The 16105-nt window shown below is 32.1% G+C and overlaps 11 protein-coding genes across 11 annotated transcripts; 3 read left to right on the forward strand and 8 right to left on the reverse strand.

Annotated features, from left to right (window-relative positions):
- Window positions 1-195: 195 nt before the first annotated feature.
- On the forward strand, window positions 196-1443 carry NAEGRDRAFT_75189 (uncharacterized protein; the record flags this gene model as incomplete). The annotated part of the gene is made up of 1 exon (XM_002669733.1): window positions 196-1443. One exon carries the CDS (start codon window positions 196-198, stop codon window positions 1441-1443), a length of 1248 nt encoding a protein of 415 aa, XP_002669779.1.
- A 1542-nt stretch (window positions 1444-2985) lies between these two features.
- NAEGRDRAFT_53953 (uncharacterized protein) lies at window positions 2986-4518 on the reverse strand (the record flags this gene model as incomplete). The annotated part of the gene is made up of 1 exon (XM_002669772.1): window positions 2986-4518. The coding sequence occupies one exon, from the start codon at window positions 4516-4518 to the stop codon at window positions 2986-2988; it is 1533 nt and encodes a 510-aa protein (XP_002669818.1).
- Window positions 4519-5589: 1071 nt separating this feature from the next.
- NAEGRDRAFT_53954 (uncharacterized protein) lies at window positions 5590-6249 on the reverse strand (the record flags this gene model as incomplete). The annotated part of the gene is made up of 1 exon (XM_002669773.1): window positions 5590-6249. The coding sequence occupies one exon, from the start codon at window positions 6247-6249 to the stop codon at window positions 5590-5592; it is 660 nt and encodes a 219-aa protein (XP_002669819.1).
- Window positions 6250-6298: 49 nt separating this feature from the next.
- NAEGRDRAFT_75192 (uncharacterized protein) lies at window positions 6299-7255 on the forward strand (the record flags this gene model as incomplete). Its single annotated transcript, XM_002669734.1, has 1 exon — window positions 6299-7255. The coding sequence occupies one exon, from the start codon at window positions 6299-6301 to the stop codon at window positions 7253-7255; it is 957 nt and encodes a 318-aa protein (XP_002669780.1).
- Window positions 7256-7322: 67 nt separating this feature from the next.
- Window positions 7323-7901, reverse strand: NAEGRDRAFT_75193 (uncharacterized protein; the record flags this gene model as incomplete). Its single annotated transcript, XM_002669774.1, has 1 exon — window positions 7323-7901. One exon carries the CDS (start codon window positions 7899-7901, stop codon window positions 7323-7325), a length of 579 nt encoding a protein of 192 aa, XP_002669820.1.
- Window positions 7902-8255: 354 nt separating this feature from the next.
- On the reverse strand, window positions 8256-10120 carry NAEGRDRAFT_55929 (CCT chaperonin gamma subunit). The gene is made up of 2 exons (XM_002669775.1): window positions 10076-10120; window positions 8256-9858 (listed from the first exon to the last, which is right to left on the reverse strand). The coding sequence occupies exons 1-2, from the start codon at window positions 10110-10112 to the stop codon at window positions 8285-8287; spliced, it is 1611 nt and encodes a 536-aa protein (XP_002669821.1). The 5' UTR covers window positions 10113-10120; the 3' UTR covers window positions 8256-8284.
- A 1163-nt stretch (window positions 10121-11283) lies between these two features.
- Window positions 11284-11844, reverse strand: NAEGRDRAFT_75195 (uncharacterized protein; the record flags this gene model as incomplete). The annotated part of the gene is made up of 1 exon (XM_002669776.1): window positions 11284-11844. One exon carries the CDS (start codon window positions 11842-11844, stop codon window positions 11284-11286), a length of 561 nt encoding a protein of 186 aa, XP_002669822.1.
- Window positions 11845-11998: 154 nt separating this feature from the next.
- On the reverse strand, window positions 11999-12802 carry NAEGRDRAFT_75196 (uncharacterized protein; the record flags this gene model as incomplete). Its single annotated transcript, XM_002669777.1, has 1 exon — window positions 11999-12802. The coding sequence occupies one exon, from the start codon at window positions 12800-12802 to the stop codon at window positions 11999-12001; it is 804 nt and encodes a 267-aa protein (XP_002669823.1).
- Window positions 12803-12966: 164 nt separating this feature from the next.
- Window positions 12967-13495, reverse strand: NAEGRDRAFT_75197 (uncharacterized protein; the record flags this gene model as incomplete). The annotated part of the gene is made up of 2 exons (XM_002669778.1): window positions 12967-13083; window positions 13163-13495. 2 exons carry the CDS (start codon window positions 13493-13495, stop codon window positions 12967-12969), a joined length of 450 nt encoding a protein of 149 aa, XP_002669824.1.
- A 425-nt stretch (window positions 13496-13920) lies between these two features.
- NAEGRDRAFT_82024 (uncharacterized protein) lies at window positions 13921-14574 on the reverse strand (the record flags this gene model as incomplete). The annotated part of the gene is made up of 3 exons (XM_002669779.1): window positions 13921-14130; window positions 14171-14233; window positions 14284-14574. The coding sequence occupies 3 exons, from the start codon at window positions 14572-14574 to the stop codon at window positions 13984-13986; spliced, it is 501 nt and encodes a 166-aa protein (XP_002669825.1). The 3' UTR covers window positions 13921-13983.
- Window positions 14575-14850: 276 nt separating this feature from the next.
- On the forward strand, window positions 14851-15936 carry NAEGRDRAFT_75199 (uncharacterized protein; the record flags this gene model as incomplete). The annotated part of the gene is made up of 1 exon (XM_002669735.1): window positions 14851-15936. One exon carries the CDS (start codon window positions 14851-14853, stop codon window positions 15934-15936), a length of 1086 nt encoding a protein of 361 aa, XP_002669781.1.
- Between the last annotated feature and the right edge of the window lie 169 nt (window positions 15937-16105).

Consider the following 16105-nt stretch of genomic DNA (forward strand, 5'->3'; position numbering starts at 1 on the left):
TGCATAAACCATTCCATCCTCAAAATCTTGCCATTATTATTTTTTCTATTCGATCCTCATGATGTCCTCTTAGTTTTAGATCGTTGGTTAGGAGATTTAAAAAGAGCGCCAACAGCAATCTTCTTTCAAAAAAACAAAATCACACAACACTCTGCATAAAAACTAACTGACCAGACCAGGAGAGTGTTGAACAAGATGACAAGTCAAAAAGACCAAAAAGAACAAAAACAAGAAGGAATGTTCGGAAGAGGTTGCATACTTTTTCTATTAACATGTTCAATAGTGTTTTATTTGTGTTTTGGTTTCTTTGTATATCATGCCATGTTTAGCTTGTCTGATAATTTCTACATTGAAGGCTATATGAAGAGTAGAAATAATACAATATTTGGATTGGAAACTTTTATAAATTGTAGTGATTGGACTCATTCAGTGAAAGAAAAACCATTCTTACAAGAATTGATTAGACATTCTAATTCTATTAAAGATAGTATCAATATTACTGATATTAAATTTAAAAGTAGAGCTACAAGTGACATTCCATATGAATTAGAAATGAATGGTAGATTATATCAATTACCTAAAAAGAGTAAGAAACTTATTTTACTAGTTCATGGATTTAGAATGAGACAAAATCACTATACTATCATTATTCCAATTCAAATGTTATTGAAAGCATTCCCTGATGGTGAATATGATTTCATGACTATGGAATATAGAAATCATGGTTTTTCACAAAAAGAATATCCAAGTAATCTTCTTCCAGATAAATCGTACAGTACTTATGGAAGTATAGAATATGCTGATGTTTTGGGAGCTATTACCTATGCTAGAAATCTTGGATATGAAGAAATTGGCCTATATGGTCCATCAATGGGTGGTGCTACAATTATGAATGCCTATTTGAGATCAAATTCACAAGATAATATTAGAGCTCTATTCTTGGATAGTCCTGCTTGTGATATTGAATTCACTTTACAATCTAATTTATATAGAGTTTTGGGATATGCTCTTGGTCACTCGGATAAATTATATGTTGAATCAAAGAGAATGAAAATTGGTCAATACTTGTTGTGGCCAGCTGTCAAACTTATGGGTACAATTTTGAAAGGAAATCATCCACATGGTCCTTATCCTCCATTCCTCAATGATGCTTATCATTTATGGGTTAAAGAAGCAAAGAGTCCAAGATCATCTGACAAGTCAGTTGCTCTTCATTTTGATCATCCTGAAAGTGATATTCTCGTTCCAAAAGAAAATTCTGAAAGATGCTCAGCTCTTGCCTCCTCCATCTCAAATCTCAAGGTTACTTCATATTATGGAACAGTTAACTCTAAAGCTGCCAAGAGAACATTCTCTGAATGTAAAGACCATTGTATCTTACCATTATCTGAGCCTGAACAATATTATGAAAGATTGGTTAAATTCTTTAAAGAAAATTTATAAAACCAAGTAAAATAGATGGCTTTCATCCTTGTAAACAAAATCAAAGAGTGTTGAATGCTTGACACTCTCTCCATCTTTTGTTTCCTTTAAAATCTTGGCAAATGAATCTCTTACTCTCGGTAGTTCACTTCCTAACTTGATTAAAGATAGTAAATTCTTAGTTATTGGCTCACAAAACTCGGCATAGTCTTTAGAGTGTGTTAATCTGTACAGTATAGAGTGTTTGTCTCGTAATAAATTAAGGCATTTACAAATGATAGGAACAGAGCTAATGACATCCCTTCTAGAGTCAGAATTATTAATGTTATGCAATAGGAATTCTTTGCTTGCTTCAAATACAAGGATTGCTGCCAAAGCTCCTGTTGAATATTGAAGAGCTGATAACAAGTCAATCGCATGAATATCTCTTTCTGGAAGACCTTCAATATCTAAATTATCAATATGCTTTAAGCAAAATTCTATTACTCTCCCTAGTTTAGGAATTAATTCCTTTGAATACTTTTTCCCTTCGCCGTCGAGAGAAACATTCCAGATTAATAAACATGCATTTGAAATTAATGAGATTGGGTAGATCTCAAACATATCAAGAATAGATGAGAGTGAGTTGACAATATTTAAACTGGCTGCTCTTTCTCTTCCTTTTGGGTTAACCTCACAAAGATTAGAAATTGTTCTAATGCACCACTCGCATAAACTCTCATTAGTTGTTTGAGTTATTGTGTAAATAAGAGTATCCAGGACCTTATTGTGATCCGTCCTCTCATCATCATACGATATAATTACTTTACAACCTTCATGGCACATCGTAAATTGACACAATGCCATAGCAGCAGCTATTTTATCTCTATAGTGGGTGGTGTGTTTCAGTTTTGTTGAAGAACCTTTCATAATATCTCCAGTTACTATATGAACAAGAGGTAAAACTAGTGGTTTAAGCATTTCCTTAAAGGTTGAAATGTAAGCTAGAGTTTGTACTATTTTACTTCCCCACTCATTGATGAGAATTCTGTGGGAAACGGTCGATATGGTATTTTGAAAAGTGGATCCAAAGATATGTGCAAGTCCATCTACAATATTAAATTGTGTCATTGCTCTTGCTTTTAGATCGGGATTTGTACATGAATTATAAATTAATTTTAAGGCTTTGATCCTCTCCTCGTTGGAAAACTTATTGTCCTTCAGAATATTAATATTCCTTTGAAGGCCTAAATAACCATAGGAATCGTAGGCAACATTTTGAGGTCTTTCATTGAATGGAATTTCCTTGTAAGGATACCGTTTAGCAAGTGCTTCATCAACTTTAAATACGGATTGATGAGAGCCTAGCGATTGCTGCACGGTTGCCCTTAACATTTTTTTTAATTATTAAAAAACAACAATATCAAATTCTGGCGGGCAAAAATTTACTGTTTCATTTTGGCGGGAGAACCTCATAACCTTTAACTGGACTATTGACATTTTCAATTTTACTATTTTAGAACTATTTACAATTAATTGAGATCAATGTTTATTGAAAATCCAATTAAAGACAAATGTCAGAACCTATCTAACAGCACGGTTTGAAATATTTACAAGTGCACCATCCAATCTTTGTATCGATTTGGCGCGCAAATCATTATGATCTGATTTCTTTACAATTCCAACATTCTTATGAAGATTTCCCTTTGATAATGCAGGTTTTTTCATTGCTTGATTCGATTGCTTATTGACTGGTTCTTGATTTACATTTTCCTTATTTGAAACCTTAATATTATTTGTATTTGAAGATTTCAATGTTGATGTCGAGGATAATGCAGGTGGTAATTGAACAGGATTGAAATCTTCATCATTGGTTGGAGTTTGTGGTGTCATGAATGGAGTGGAGCTTGTTGTGGTTGAGCATGAAATGTTAGAATTATCATTGTGTTGAGCTAGGGCATTTTGTAATGGAGATGGTGAAACGTAACCTTTCATTGTGGTTGGATTGAGTGAATTCTTTCTCTTTGGTGTTCTTAGGGTGTTGGAAGTACTTGGTAAATCTCTTTGTCTATTAATCATTAATTTTGGAGTTGTGGATTGAGTCAATTTGGTCATTGGCTTTGAATTGTCCAAATCCAAATTGAGAATATCAATTGCATCCAATCCAAACACGTCATCATCCAAAACTAATTGAATTCCATCATCTGCCAAAATATTGAGTGCTTCTTGTCTTGTCATGATTTGTGGAGGTAGAAGATTTGATAATCTTGGTGGGGAAGGAGGTAAATCTTCCAATTCATATTCTTTCATATTCGAATGCAGATTATTTGGATCGTATGGTTGAATTGGAGATGGTAAAACAAATACCTTCTTAATTAAATCATCATCTTCATCAAAGAGTGAATTATTTACCATAACATCATCATCCAATTGAATATCTGTACAATCTAGTATATCTATTATATTGTGTCTTGTATTCGAAAGCACAACAATGGACTCTTTCTTATTCGAATGTTTGTCAAGTTGCAAATTTAATGGAGTCAATTCCATAAATTTGTTTAAATCTGCAAATGGTTGAAGAGATTCTCTTGTAATTGGATTTCTCTTAACAGTAGGTGATCTTGGATCAAAGAAAATTTCATCAATGTCATCTTGTGGTTGACTCTTAGGTTTGACAGGTGCATTTTGACTTAATTGATCTAGGTCAATATTTAATTGAGGTGTTATAAACATGTTAGCAATTAAATCTCTCTTCAATTGTTCATTATGCGGAGTAACTGGCGTAGTGCCATTTGGCCTAGAATTTGTTGCATTACCATTTTGTTTAATATTTTGTAATAGAATATCATTAATAGTATTCTTTTGTATAACATTTAAATTTCTATTGATTGCTGCTGTTGAATCCTTGTTGTGTTGTAAATCTACAACAATGGGTCCACTATTGACGATATGGAAATCACCATTTGTATTCATTGGATATGAGGTAACCATTATATTCGAATCTAGAGTTTCGGCTTGAAATAATTGTTTCAAATTCTCTTTTGATGATTGTACCTTCTCCTTGAATGATTTACCCTTCTTCAAAGAGTTTTTAGATGAAGATTGTTTATTTCCCATTCGAAAGTTCTATAATTCAGCAGTTTCTTCTTGTTGTATTAAGGAAGATATTGGAAGTTTTTTTGTGTCGGCTTTTAATTATTATTTGATGCTAAATGATTATTGTAGAAGAAACAGCTACAGTAATGTGCATCTTCCTTTCGTACCAGTTAAATTCAGTTTGACAGAGATGGACGCCTTAATTGATGACTTTTGAAGTGTATAATGAAAAGGTCTGACAAGGAGAGCCAGCAAATACAACTTTTAATAACTGCCTTTAAAGTTGTTTATTACATCTAAGAATGATGAAGATGACTTCTTTTAGCTTGTCCAGTGTAATTCATTTCCATTATCTTTGGAAGATTTGAAATTCTGTTAGAGTTATCAAAGGATAATGAGCTGAAACAATACAAATAGAATCCAAATAGTCATCGTACGTAGGTCAAAGTAATTCTGTGAATTTGGTGCAATCATTGTCATGTTGATAATCTTCCTTAATTAAATGCACACATAACATTATTCCTTTGTTTCCAAATCATCATTCAAAATTTAATCAAAAACAATTAAATGTCTTTAGAATCATCCTTGATGGATTCCAATGCTCGTTAATTCACGGGCCAAATTAGCAAAGATTATGTAAGCAAAACCACAAATAATCAGCTTACCAAAAGACTACAAGTAAGTTCAAAGCTGTGTTTAGTATACTAACCCAACTAGCAACAAGGGATTTTTGGATATTTTAGAATCTTTTGGTATGACCTTTGCAAATTTGAAATTCCCTTGTACCATATGGACTTGAAAGATACAAGCTCTTTTGCCTATCATATCTATCAATGTATTTTTTCAAATTTAACTCCACTGATTATTTCAGATATTTCCTATGAAAACTGTTTTGATTCTGAATTAATAACAAATAGCAAAACATTGAAAAAGTTAAGGGAATTGGATATTTCTGACATTACCATGACAAGAGACTTTTCAAAGGAAGAATTACAAAGAAATTCAACCTTTGCAAATTTGAAACCTCTTTAATTACCTAAGGAATAATGAGAAAATAATGAAATAATAATGAAAAACAATTGCCAACCTTAATTATTTCAAATTTGCCAAACGAGCTCTCAATACATCATCCTCTGCATTTGAAGAATGTGATGATGATAAATTACCCATCATCACATTGTGAGAATAACTATCACTTGGATAAACAATTGGCATTCCCATCTTTTCCCTAACAATTTGTTCCCAATCATCTTCCTCATCTTCATCGCAACATTCTGGAAAATCATCCACTGTGTACTCTTCTGATGAAGGGATCACTGAAATAGCATCACTACTTCCTTCCATAAATTCATGAATAATTCCGTCCAACAAGTTTGGTGTATGGTTATTCGTCTTGATCAATTGAGTCAAGATTTTGTTCATTACTTGTTTCATTTCGTCACCATTCGAATAATTGATCGATTCAAATTTCAAACAATGAACCTGCAATGAAACTTTTAATTCGTGCATTTTCCTGGATAGTTTTCTCAACTTCATGATTTGATGGGCGATGGATTTTGTTTCTGGGATTTGAAACCGATTGACTGATCGTTTTAATTGTAAGGTACTTGATGCTTCTTCTCTTTCTAATTTTAGACATTGTCTTTCAACGAATCGAATAGTACGTTGGATATTTCGTTTGTTTGTTTTGTGCTGAACAATATCAGGATCGGGAGTATTTTGATTGAAAATGAGTTGAACAAGTGCAGACATTTTTTTTGAACTTTTTTGTAATGGTTTTGTAAAAAATATTTAAAAAAAAATGTCTGAACTGTTGCATCGAACCCTTTCGCACGATGCCCTGATCGACATTCTCATTTTTTGCCACGACGATTTAAAATCAGTGATGAATTTGGCATCAACTTGTACAACACTTTATGCTGCAATTACAGAATGCTCTGAACGGTTGTGGATTTACATTTTGAATAAGAAGTTCATGGGTAGTAGAAGGGAGAAGAAGGGATCCAACAAGAGGAAGAATAGAAAGCCATTGGTAAAAGAAAAGACACTTTCGATATTGGAAAATAGTACTGGACTTTCGGATAGAAGTAAACAAATAATTTCCATAATAAGAACACAAGTAAGATTTGAAAGGAAACATCAAATTTTGAAAGGATATTATGAGGAAAGAGATTTTGCTAAATACAAATACTTTTCAAATTTGAATATTAAGGATGATTATATTTGGAAATTGCTTAAAAGGGAAATGGTAGAATCTAAGGCAATTTACTCACCAGAAAATATAATTAAGGAGAAATTTGGAAATTCACCAATTCAACTGATTTATTTATACTTTAACGGTAGCATGTACACTGTGAAAGAATTCATAGATGCCATATTTAGGAAAGAAAATGCTCATCTTGAATTAAATATTCATAACAGAACCATTTCTTCATATCTTTACGATTATTGGAAAGAAAACCGCAAGTCAAAACTGGATTTCAACCAGGAGCTATCCAACTTTATACGTTACACACGTATTTGTCAAGACACCAACGATTCTTTATTATTTATCAAATTAATCTATTTAGAATTTCCAAATGTAATGAATGGTTCAAATCAAGAAACAGCATACGAACAAGAGAAACACACTAAAGGAAGTTTCAAAAACACATTACTCTACTTTAAAAATTATCTTGCCAATGTGCAAGAGGCAGTGAATATTTTCGCAAAGGAGCTCTATGGAAACAATATTGATTTAAAAGTTTACAATCGATAAATTTGTTCTAAATTAATTGGACAGAGTAACAGAGATATTGTTGTTTTATTCCTTTGAATAATACCAATTAATCAGCTTCTTCTTTTTCTCCATCCTCACCTCCTTCTTCTTCATCATCATCTCCTCCAAGTCTCAGCTCAATTGAGACACCAACAGCATGATACAAATAGGAAGCAATAAATCCAATCAAACAAGTGATGAGCATACTTCTCATAATTGTTGGATAATAATATCTAAAGAATGAAATCTTTCCATCCAAATTTCTTTCAAGATCATCAATAAAATCCAATGTTACACTATCAATTTCACGCAACTTATCGTGAATATCCATAGCCAAATATTCCTTTGACTCTTTCAAATTTTGTAAATGATAACCTTGAGCATCAAGTCTATATCTCAATGAATCAATAATTTCATTTGTTTTGGCATATCTGAATTCATTCTTGAGATGAGAGACCACCATTTCAACATGGAGAATATCACAACCCAAGTTTTCTAATTTAGCTTCCATGGAATCAACTTGATATTGCAAACGATTAGCCTTTTGATTAAATTGCATCTCCATGCGATCAAATTCCTTCAATTCAAACTCTAATTCATCAATTTCTTTCTTTAAATACAATTGAGAATGATCATATGAATACATGCTTTTAAGATTGTTCAATCGGGAGGTTAAGTCTTCTCTATATTGTTGATAAATCCAGAAATATCTGTGGAAGTGTAATCTATTAACATTGTTAGAATCTACAATGGATGATTTTGTTATTAATGATACATGGAAATTTGATTGTTGTTGTTGTTGATGACGATTATTTAAAAATCTATTTTTTATGATGATATTATTGTTTGATGATGATCTAGAACTTGCCTTCATGAGGGAAGACAAGATTTGCTTGGCGCCAAATCTTTTCATTTTTTGTATTTTTAATAACTTTTGATTTTTAACAACAGTTCATCATTATGAAGAGATTGATACATTTCGAATAACAAGTTATCTCGATTAATAATTAAATAGGTTTTTATAATAATTTATTTCTTTTCCTTAGGTTTTAATGAAGACAAAACATCATCAATACGGAGAATTAAACAAGAAGATTCAATAGCAGTCTTCATAGTTTGGACCTTAACTTCATATGGTTCCCAAATCTTGAGTTCAGCAGTGTCAGCGATAACACCCTTGACACCATCAACACCCAAGTTGAGGTTTTGGTCATTGGCATGCTTGGATCTCAATTCAGTAATAATACGAATAGTATTAGCACCACAGTTTTCAATCAAAGTTCTTGGTATCACTTCCAAAGCAGTAGCAACAGCTTGATATGGGAGTTGTTCAATACCCTTGATAGACTTTGACTTTTGCATCAAGTGTTGTGAGACACTCATTTCAACAGCACCACCACCTGGAACAACACGTGGATCAACAAAGATATTCTTAACAACGTGCAAAGCATCTTCCAAATTTCTTTCAATTTCATTCAAAATATCCTTACTACCACCTCTCAAAAGAATAGTACAGGCCTTTGGATCCTTACATTCTTCAATGAATGAGAAGTATTCATCACCAATCTTTCTAACTTCGAACAAACCAGCACCATTACCAATGTCGGATTCCTTAATTTCTGAAGTTCTAGAAACAATAGTAGCACCAGTAGCACGAGCAATACGATTGTTATCAGTCTTTCTAACACGACGGAGACAACTGATGTTATTCTTGATAAGATAATATTGAGCCAAATCAGAACATCCCTTTTCGGTAACGACAAGGTCTGGCTTGAATTTGATGATATCGTCACAAACTCTCTTAATCCATTCGTCTTCCATTTTAAGCAAAGTTTCAAAGTCTTCTTCCTTTTCCAAAACAACATTAGTTTCACTTTCACCCTTCTTATATTCAAGAGGGCAATCCAAAAGCAAAACTCTTGGATTTTCAATTCTTCTTCTCATCTTTGGATGGAGGATATCCTTGTTAATCATGACACCATTCAAAACTCGTGATTCATTCAACAATCCACCTGGAATCTTTTCAATACGAGCATATCTCTTAACATCAATATCCTTCTTTCCATTTTCCATATCAGTTGCTACAGTTTTAACAGCTTGAATAGCCAATTTACACATCAAATCACTGTAACGATGAGTGAATTTTGTTCCTATACTTGTATTTACGATTTCAGCAACTTCTTCATAGTTATTTACGTCGATCTTTCTTGACATCTTTTCTGAAATAAAGTCAACAGCGTCTTCAAGAGCCTTCAAGAAACCCTTGACAATACGAGTTGGGTGAATCTTACGTTGCAACAATGGTTCGGCAACTGTAAGAATTTCACCAGCAAGAATAATTACTGAAGTAGTACCATCACCAACTTCTTCATCTTGTGTTCTACTCAATTCAATCATACTCTTAGCAGCTGGGTGAGTAACATCACATTCTCTCAATATTGCGTTTCCGTCGCTAGTAAGTTGTACAGTACCCATTTGATCGAGAATCATTTTCAACATAGCCTTTGGTCCTAATGTAGTTCTTACAATAGAAGCAATAGCCTTGGCAGCTTGAATGTTAGCCAATTGGGCCTTTGTACCTTGTTCTCTCTTGGAGTTACCCTCTATATAACATTAAAAACATTAAATGTTGAAATGATGATGGAAAGGTTATTCATATTGTTATTATTGTTGTATTCAATATGTTGTTGTAGTGTAAAATCAGTGATACAAAAATGAACGGAAAATTCATGATGATGAAAATTATCAACATTTCAACAAGTGGTATATTATGTATAGTTCGTATACAATCATTCCTACAATTGATAGTTTAATACATACTAAGAACGTAAATTTGTGGTTTGGCTTGGGCAAACATTGTGTGTTGTATTTTTTTTAATTTTTATTACAAATCACTTCCGCTACCTTTCCGTCTGTTTGACAAGGGTAATCTTCTTGCTACAAAATTGCCTCAAACAACACCAAAGCCAACAATACCTAAGAATAATTTCAAATAAGTTGAACAACACAAGTTAAATTATCATTGAAATGTATGGAGACCTATAAAATTGGTTACGGCCACAACTACAAGGCTTTCAATATTTTTACAAGACAAAATCTGGCAAGTAATTGAACATGTTACCAAAACTATTCTTTGTAAAATTGAGAAAGACAAGTTTACCATGAGGCATTACATGATGAAGTTTTGAGAGCATTTCTTCAGGTTTGAAAAGAAACTAATGTTAAATAGTACAGTTTTGGTACAACATTTTGAGAAAATAACTTACTTCTCTTGGGTCAATTGGTGTATTAACATCTTTCTTACTGAATGCTGTATGATTAATCAAATGATTTATGATATATTCTGCATAAGACATGTTACATCTCATTGTACAAACAAGTGAATAACAGAATGAACATTTTGGTGGTATTTTCCACATGATTGTATGTGATTCATTATTAATAGTTCTTTGCAAATATCCAGAATTTGAACTGAATTCTTCTCCTAATGGTACAGTGAATGAATTTTGAGATTTCCAATCTTCTTGAACACTGCTAATAATTTGTGAAATTACTTGCTTATTGTGTGCTGATGGAATTTCTGTATCAATTTCATCAACTTCCACTTTTTCATAAGATTGAGCAAACCAACATGTTCCCTTGTCAATTGAGTGAATTATAAAATATAAAACATCTGTAACTCCACTTTGTAATTTTGAAATATTATCATTCATTAATTTAGCATCATGTTTCATAAATTGTAAATATTGTTGTACGTGAGGAGGTATGTGAGCCTCTGAATTATTGTTACCTCCTGAGGTATCATTTGACATTCTCCGATTATGTTTTGTATCTACAATATTAAATATATCATCATCACGTGTTTGATATAAATCTGTTGGAGTTGTCGCCGAGGAAATACTCTTTGGTGAGAGGGGAGTTGTTGGATTTGATCGTGATGGAAATGGTGTGTGAGGTTGTTGCATTTTTTTGTAATAAACACTAAAACATTATTAAATATTGAAATATTTGAAAATAAAAAAGCAATTTTATTGTTTCGTAGGAGTTTGTTGAGGAGTTTTTGAAGAGTATCTTTGTAAAAGTTGATGGAAGAAATGTTCTGCATTCTCAACCTGATCTGATGTTGTTGAGCCTGGTGTGGAAGGTTTTAAAATGATATTTTCTGACGAATCACTTCTAAAGAATTCTGGAGTGGCAGGTGTTAAGGCAGGAATTCCAGAAGATCTTGGACTCAGGTCATATTTTCCTCTAGGCGTTTGATTTCCTTTGCTTGTTCCTCGGTTGTAAGCTCTGAATGGAGAAGACATTGATGATGGTGAAAGTAATGGTGTGATATCAATGTCTGTTGGTCTTTGCATCATGTTTCTCACTTTCTGTTGCTTTTTGAGAAACACTTCAAAATCCTCGAATGGATCTGAAAATTCAATACTTTTTTCAGACGATGACGATAAATCGAAATCGCTAATTAAGGTGTCAAAATCTACTCCTTCAGGATCGTTCGTAACTGTTGAGCAATCTATTGACTTTACTTTAGCTACAGTGTCACATCCACTTGGAATAACAATACAAGAATGCTCTCTTGATTCCATACATTCTGCAAATTCAAAAGGTGTATTGTAACAAATATTCATAATATATTTCTTCAATAGTAAGCAATTAATATTAGACGAGGAAGATGTATAAAATAGTGAAGCTCCATCTTGATGATTGAGAAGAATATTAATTTTGTGACAATCAAACAATCTACTTACATCTGTAACATAATTTTCTCAATTTAAAAAGTATGAAATTAAGGAAGTGGTGTGGAATGATATTGATAATGGATTTTTTGGTACAGAATGAATCAGCAATTTTCTCTGCCATATCTGATTTTGTAATTGCAAGCACAATTGGTATTCCAAGATTAGTATCAATAACCGTAAATTCATTTGGATTTTCAGATGTGGATTGCTCTCCCTTCTTGAATGTTGATTTTACTCTATCATAACATCTTTGCATTCCTTCTTCCTTCAATTCGGGAATGATTTTTTCATCGATATGATCCTGAAGTATCCTTATCCACTTTTTAGTTCTCGAAATTATATTCTTTGTGTTTGATATATCTACAGTAATAACTACAACAGTCTTTTCAAATGTGGTAGGATTAATTGCAAAATCCAGCAAGTATGAAAAGTACTGATTTTCCATTTGATAAATATTAAGATATTTGTCTCTATCATTTCTTGTAGAGTCTGAGAAATCATCATGTTTTGTAGAATCAATTGCTTTAAAGTATGTATACTCAATAGAAAGGGTATCATGATAAACATCTCCAGCAATTTCCTTTCCCTGAAATCTTCTAACAAGACTCCTTTGACCATTCTTTGCATCTCCCAAAAACACAATACTATAACTATCCTCAATCCCTTCCTGCAGTTTCGGATCTATTTTCTGTTGTTTCAATAAACTACCCCAGACATTATTTCGTTCCTTTTGATGATTAGTTGGAGTGCTTGGAGTTGTTTTTAAGGAATTATTGAAGGTTGTTGTTTGTTGAATACTCGTCATTTTTTTGTAGAATGATTGAGCGCCAAACCTTCATATCTATTAACAATAATTATCAGCTTATTCAAATAATCTTTTCAAATAGATCAAGAATTGGAATCAAAATTCGATATTAATTTTGTTTTTTAATTACAAATTTAGTTTTTTATGAGGATAACTCTCGGAATTTATTCTTGAGAAGATGAAACAACCTTGGAGGCCTTCTTATAGTATTTATAAATCTTGCTTTCCTTTGGTGGTTCAGCAACCATGATAGCACAAGCTGGTCTCTTTGTCAATGTAGCCTAATATTGGTTATTGTTATTATTAATATTATTTTAAAATAAATAATTAAAATTTGTGATGACGATGAATGATACTAACCTTGCCTAATTCAACTTTAGATTCAACAAAAACATATTCAACACCTTCGGTACTCTTGATGAGTTCTGGGAAGTGAGCAATAATATCCATAGGATAACTATCACCAGCCAAAACAACGAATCCCTTGGTTTGTTTTCTGATGGCTCTATTAACGTTCTTAATTCCTCTATGTAAAACATTCTTTTCCTTTGATTGAACAGCTTTAGAAATTACTTTGAAGATCTTGCTAACATCCTTTTCTGATGAGACCAATGGTGAAGCAAATGGCAGCAGAGGAAGTCTAATTTGTTGTTCAGTTGATGTTGTTGTAGTTTCAGTTTCAGAGTCACTCATTTTTTTTGTTGAACGAAAAAAATTCAAAAAACAAGAGCAAAAAAGTTTTATGACCTTCAGATAGTCTGTTTAGTAGTACAAGCATTGTTATATTGTGTTATTGTGTGCAGTGATCACTGTGCATGAATATAGGAAGGATAGGAAGGTGAGCGAAAAGATTAACTAGAGGTGAAAAAATTGCAAGGAACGATAAAGAATTGCGAGCGTGTGAATTGGTTCATCAAATATTTTTAACATTTTTGAGCTTCAATGAAGTGAAAATTATCAGAAGTGTTTGAGTAAAAGCCAATTTTAGAGTAAGGATGAAACATTTGCTCTCATGGAATGAATTTATCTTCACAAAGAATAATATGATGAGATAACAAATCGATTGAATTGATTAAAATTTGTAAAATTTTTGAAAGATATCTCTGCAACAATTAGTTCAATGAAACTTGAGTTTATTGAAAAATGATTCAGGATTGGAATTGAAACTCTATTAGAAATAATTATTCCTCTTCTTGATCAAATTCTTCTTCTTCATCGAAGGCTTCCATGATAACTTCATCAGCAAGATTATCAAAAATTTCACTGGATGAATCACTTGCAGAATAAAAAGATGGACAAAGGCTTTCAAAGTAAAGAATATTCTTGGACTAAACGCTATTAGAAATTAAACTATTTTGAAAAACAAACCTTGTGGGCAAGACAAATTTGTTGTCTCTTGACACAAACACTTCTGGACAATTGATTTACATGCTAATGATAACGGCATGTTTAATTTCGAATAATTCATAAAATAAACTTACTCTATTAGAATCAGAAACACATTTTGGAATCTTCTTGAGACAAGTATATTCAATATGAGCAGCCAAACATTCCTTTGAAACATTTTCAGGTGAGGCAGCAAAAGCAGCAATTTCCTTGCAGACACTTCCTTCTAAATCCTTGATGTAATCAACATTGACTTTAAAATCAATATTTGGACAACAAGAGAATGAATGAGCAACACATGCATTAGTAGGGGTATAAATTGCTGTTACTTGAGTAACAACAAATAACAAAACAACAAGGCAACCTGCCAAAAACAAATTCTTCATATTTTTTTGATGTTTGAAAGCGATACTTCCATTGTGTACAGTTTAAGTAGCTGATATAGAATGTTTCATGGTTGGGTTTGTTCATTCGAGTTAGGTCATGATGTGTATGGGTAAATCGGGATTGTTCTTTGATTTTACAATGAAAAATAATAATTTTCCTATTTTTCTTCAATTTACAAGAAATTTAAAGATTTTTTTAAATTTAAAGAAAAAATGTCGATAAGTGGGGATGGGAAAAGAATACGGATGGATGAATTGGCTCCATCATTGAAGAAGATGAAAACAAATGCATCAAAAGCTATAGCTTCTCAATTGTGTCATGATGAAATATTAAATATTTTACAATTTTTAAATGTTAAACAAATTGTGAAATGTTTATTAATCAATACGAATTGGAATATTATAGGATCATCAAATATTATATGGAAACCATTATATAATCACTTTTTCATGAATGAATTTTTCAAGTGGGATCAACAATTGCAAGATATTTCCAAACTCGAAAGTAATACTTTCCTTCCCGAACTTAAATTGCATTCTCACAGGAAGAAAGAAGATTCAGATATTAAGGATTTGAAAAAAGAAACCAATAATTTATTGGAAAAATTCAAGGATAAGAATGGAAATGTTAATTATTATCAATTATTTCAATTTGATTGTCATTATCCTCAAATTAATGAATCAAATGTTGATATTGTTGATCAGTTGAGGAATGTTGATTCCATTTCTAATATTGAAACTTTGAAACAATTAATCAAGCATATTTGGAAAGATAAAGATAAGTCTGAATGGTACAGAATTATTGGAACATCTGAAATGATTCTTGACAAGTCGAACAAATTGTGGAAAAGAAAGCCAATTCTCACCTTTATAGCCATTACCTTATTAGTATTATTCAATAAGAAGAGAATTAATTATGTAGACGGAATTATTGTGCTGACCAATGTAAAAAACAGTTATACACAAGAGCAAATTTGCGAAATGCCAATTTTGGCTTTTTGTAAAATGATTTCCTCAAACGAGGAAAATATTTCCAAATTATGCTCCAAACACAATTATAAGAAAATGACTTTGGGTGCATTTCTAAAAGTTTCTGATAAACAAACAGGTAAGATTTCTTCCAGACATCCACCCAAGCCAGATATAAATCTAACAAATCTCAAACTCTGTTTCAGATCAAAGAATGACGAAACATTTATTGCAGTACAATCAGTTTCTGATAACATGAATCCTGATGTGTTAGAGTTTGCTCCCTCGTTTTTTAATGCTGGAGGAAGTTTACAATGTGTTCAAGAGGTGAAAGCTGTTTTGGTTGAGAATGGAATCAGGTTTGAAATTAAGAATGGAGCTAAATATTGTTAACTTTTCAAAAATTGTTGTAAAGTTTTCAATATAATTAATATCATGTATTGGTGAAATACGAATTGCTTTGAGTTGTTTCAATGCAACACTGAGTTTGTATCATAAAATTAATAGCCAATGAAAAGACCTGAATAGTGGAATAAAGAGAGATGGCTGTCACTCATCAAAT

The sequence above is a fragment of the Naegleria gruberi genome (genome assembly GCF_000004985.1).
Source record: "Naegleria gruberi genomic scaffold NAEGRscaffold_78, whole genome shotgun sequence".
Lineage (NCBI taxonomy): Eukaryota > Heterolobosea > Eutetramitea > Acrasida > Naegleriidae > Naegleria > Naegleria gruberi.

Bases quoted from the DNA above. Each gene is read 5' to 3' on its own strand.
- NAEGRDRAFT_55929 (XM_002669775.1), bottom strand. From the start codon at position 10,112: ATGTTTGCCCAAGCCAAACCACAAATTTACGTTCTTA. The intron at 9,859-10,075 runs GTATGTATTAAA...AATGTTATATAG, and splicing joins ACCACAAATTTACGTTCTTA to AGGGTAACTCCAAGAGAGAA.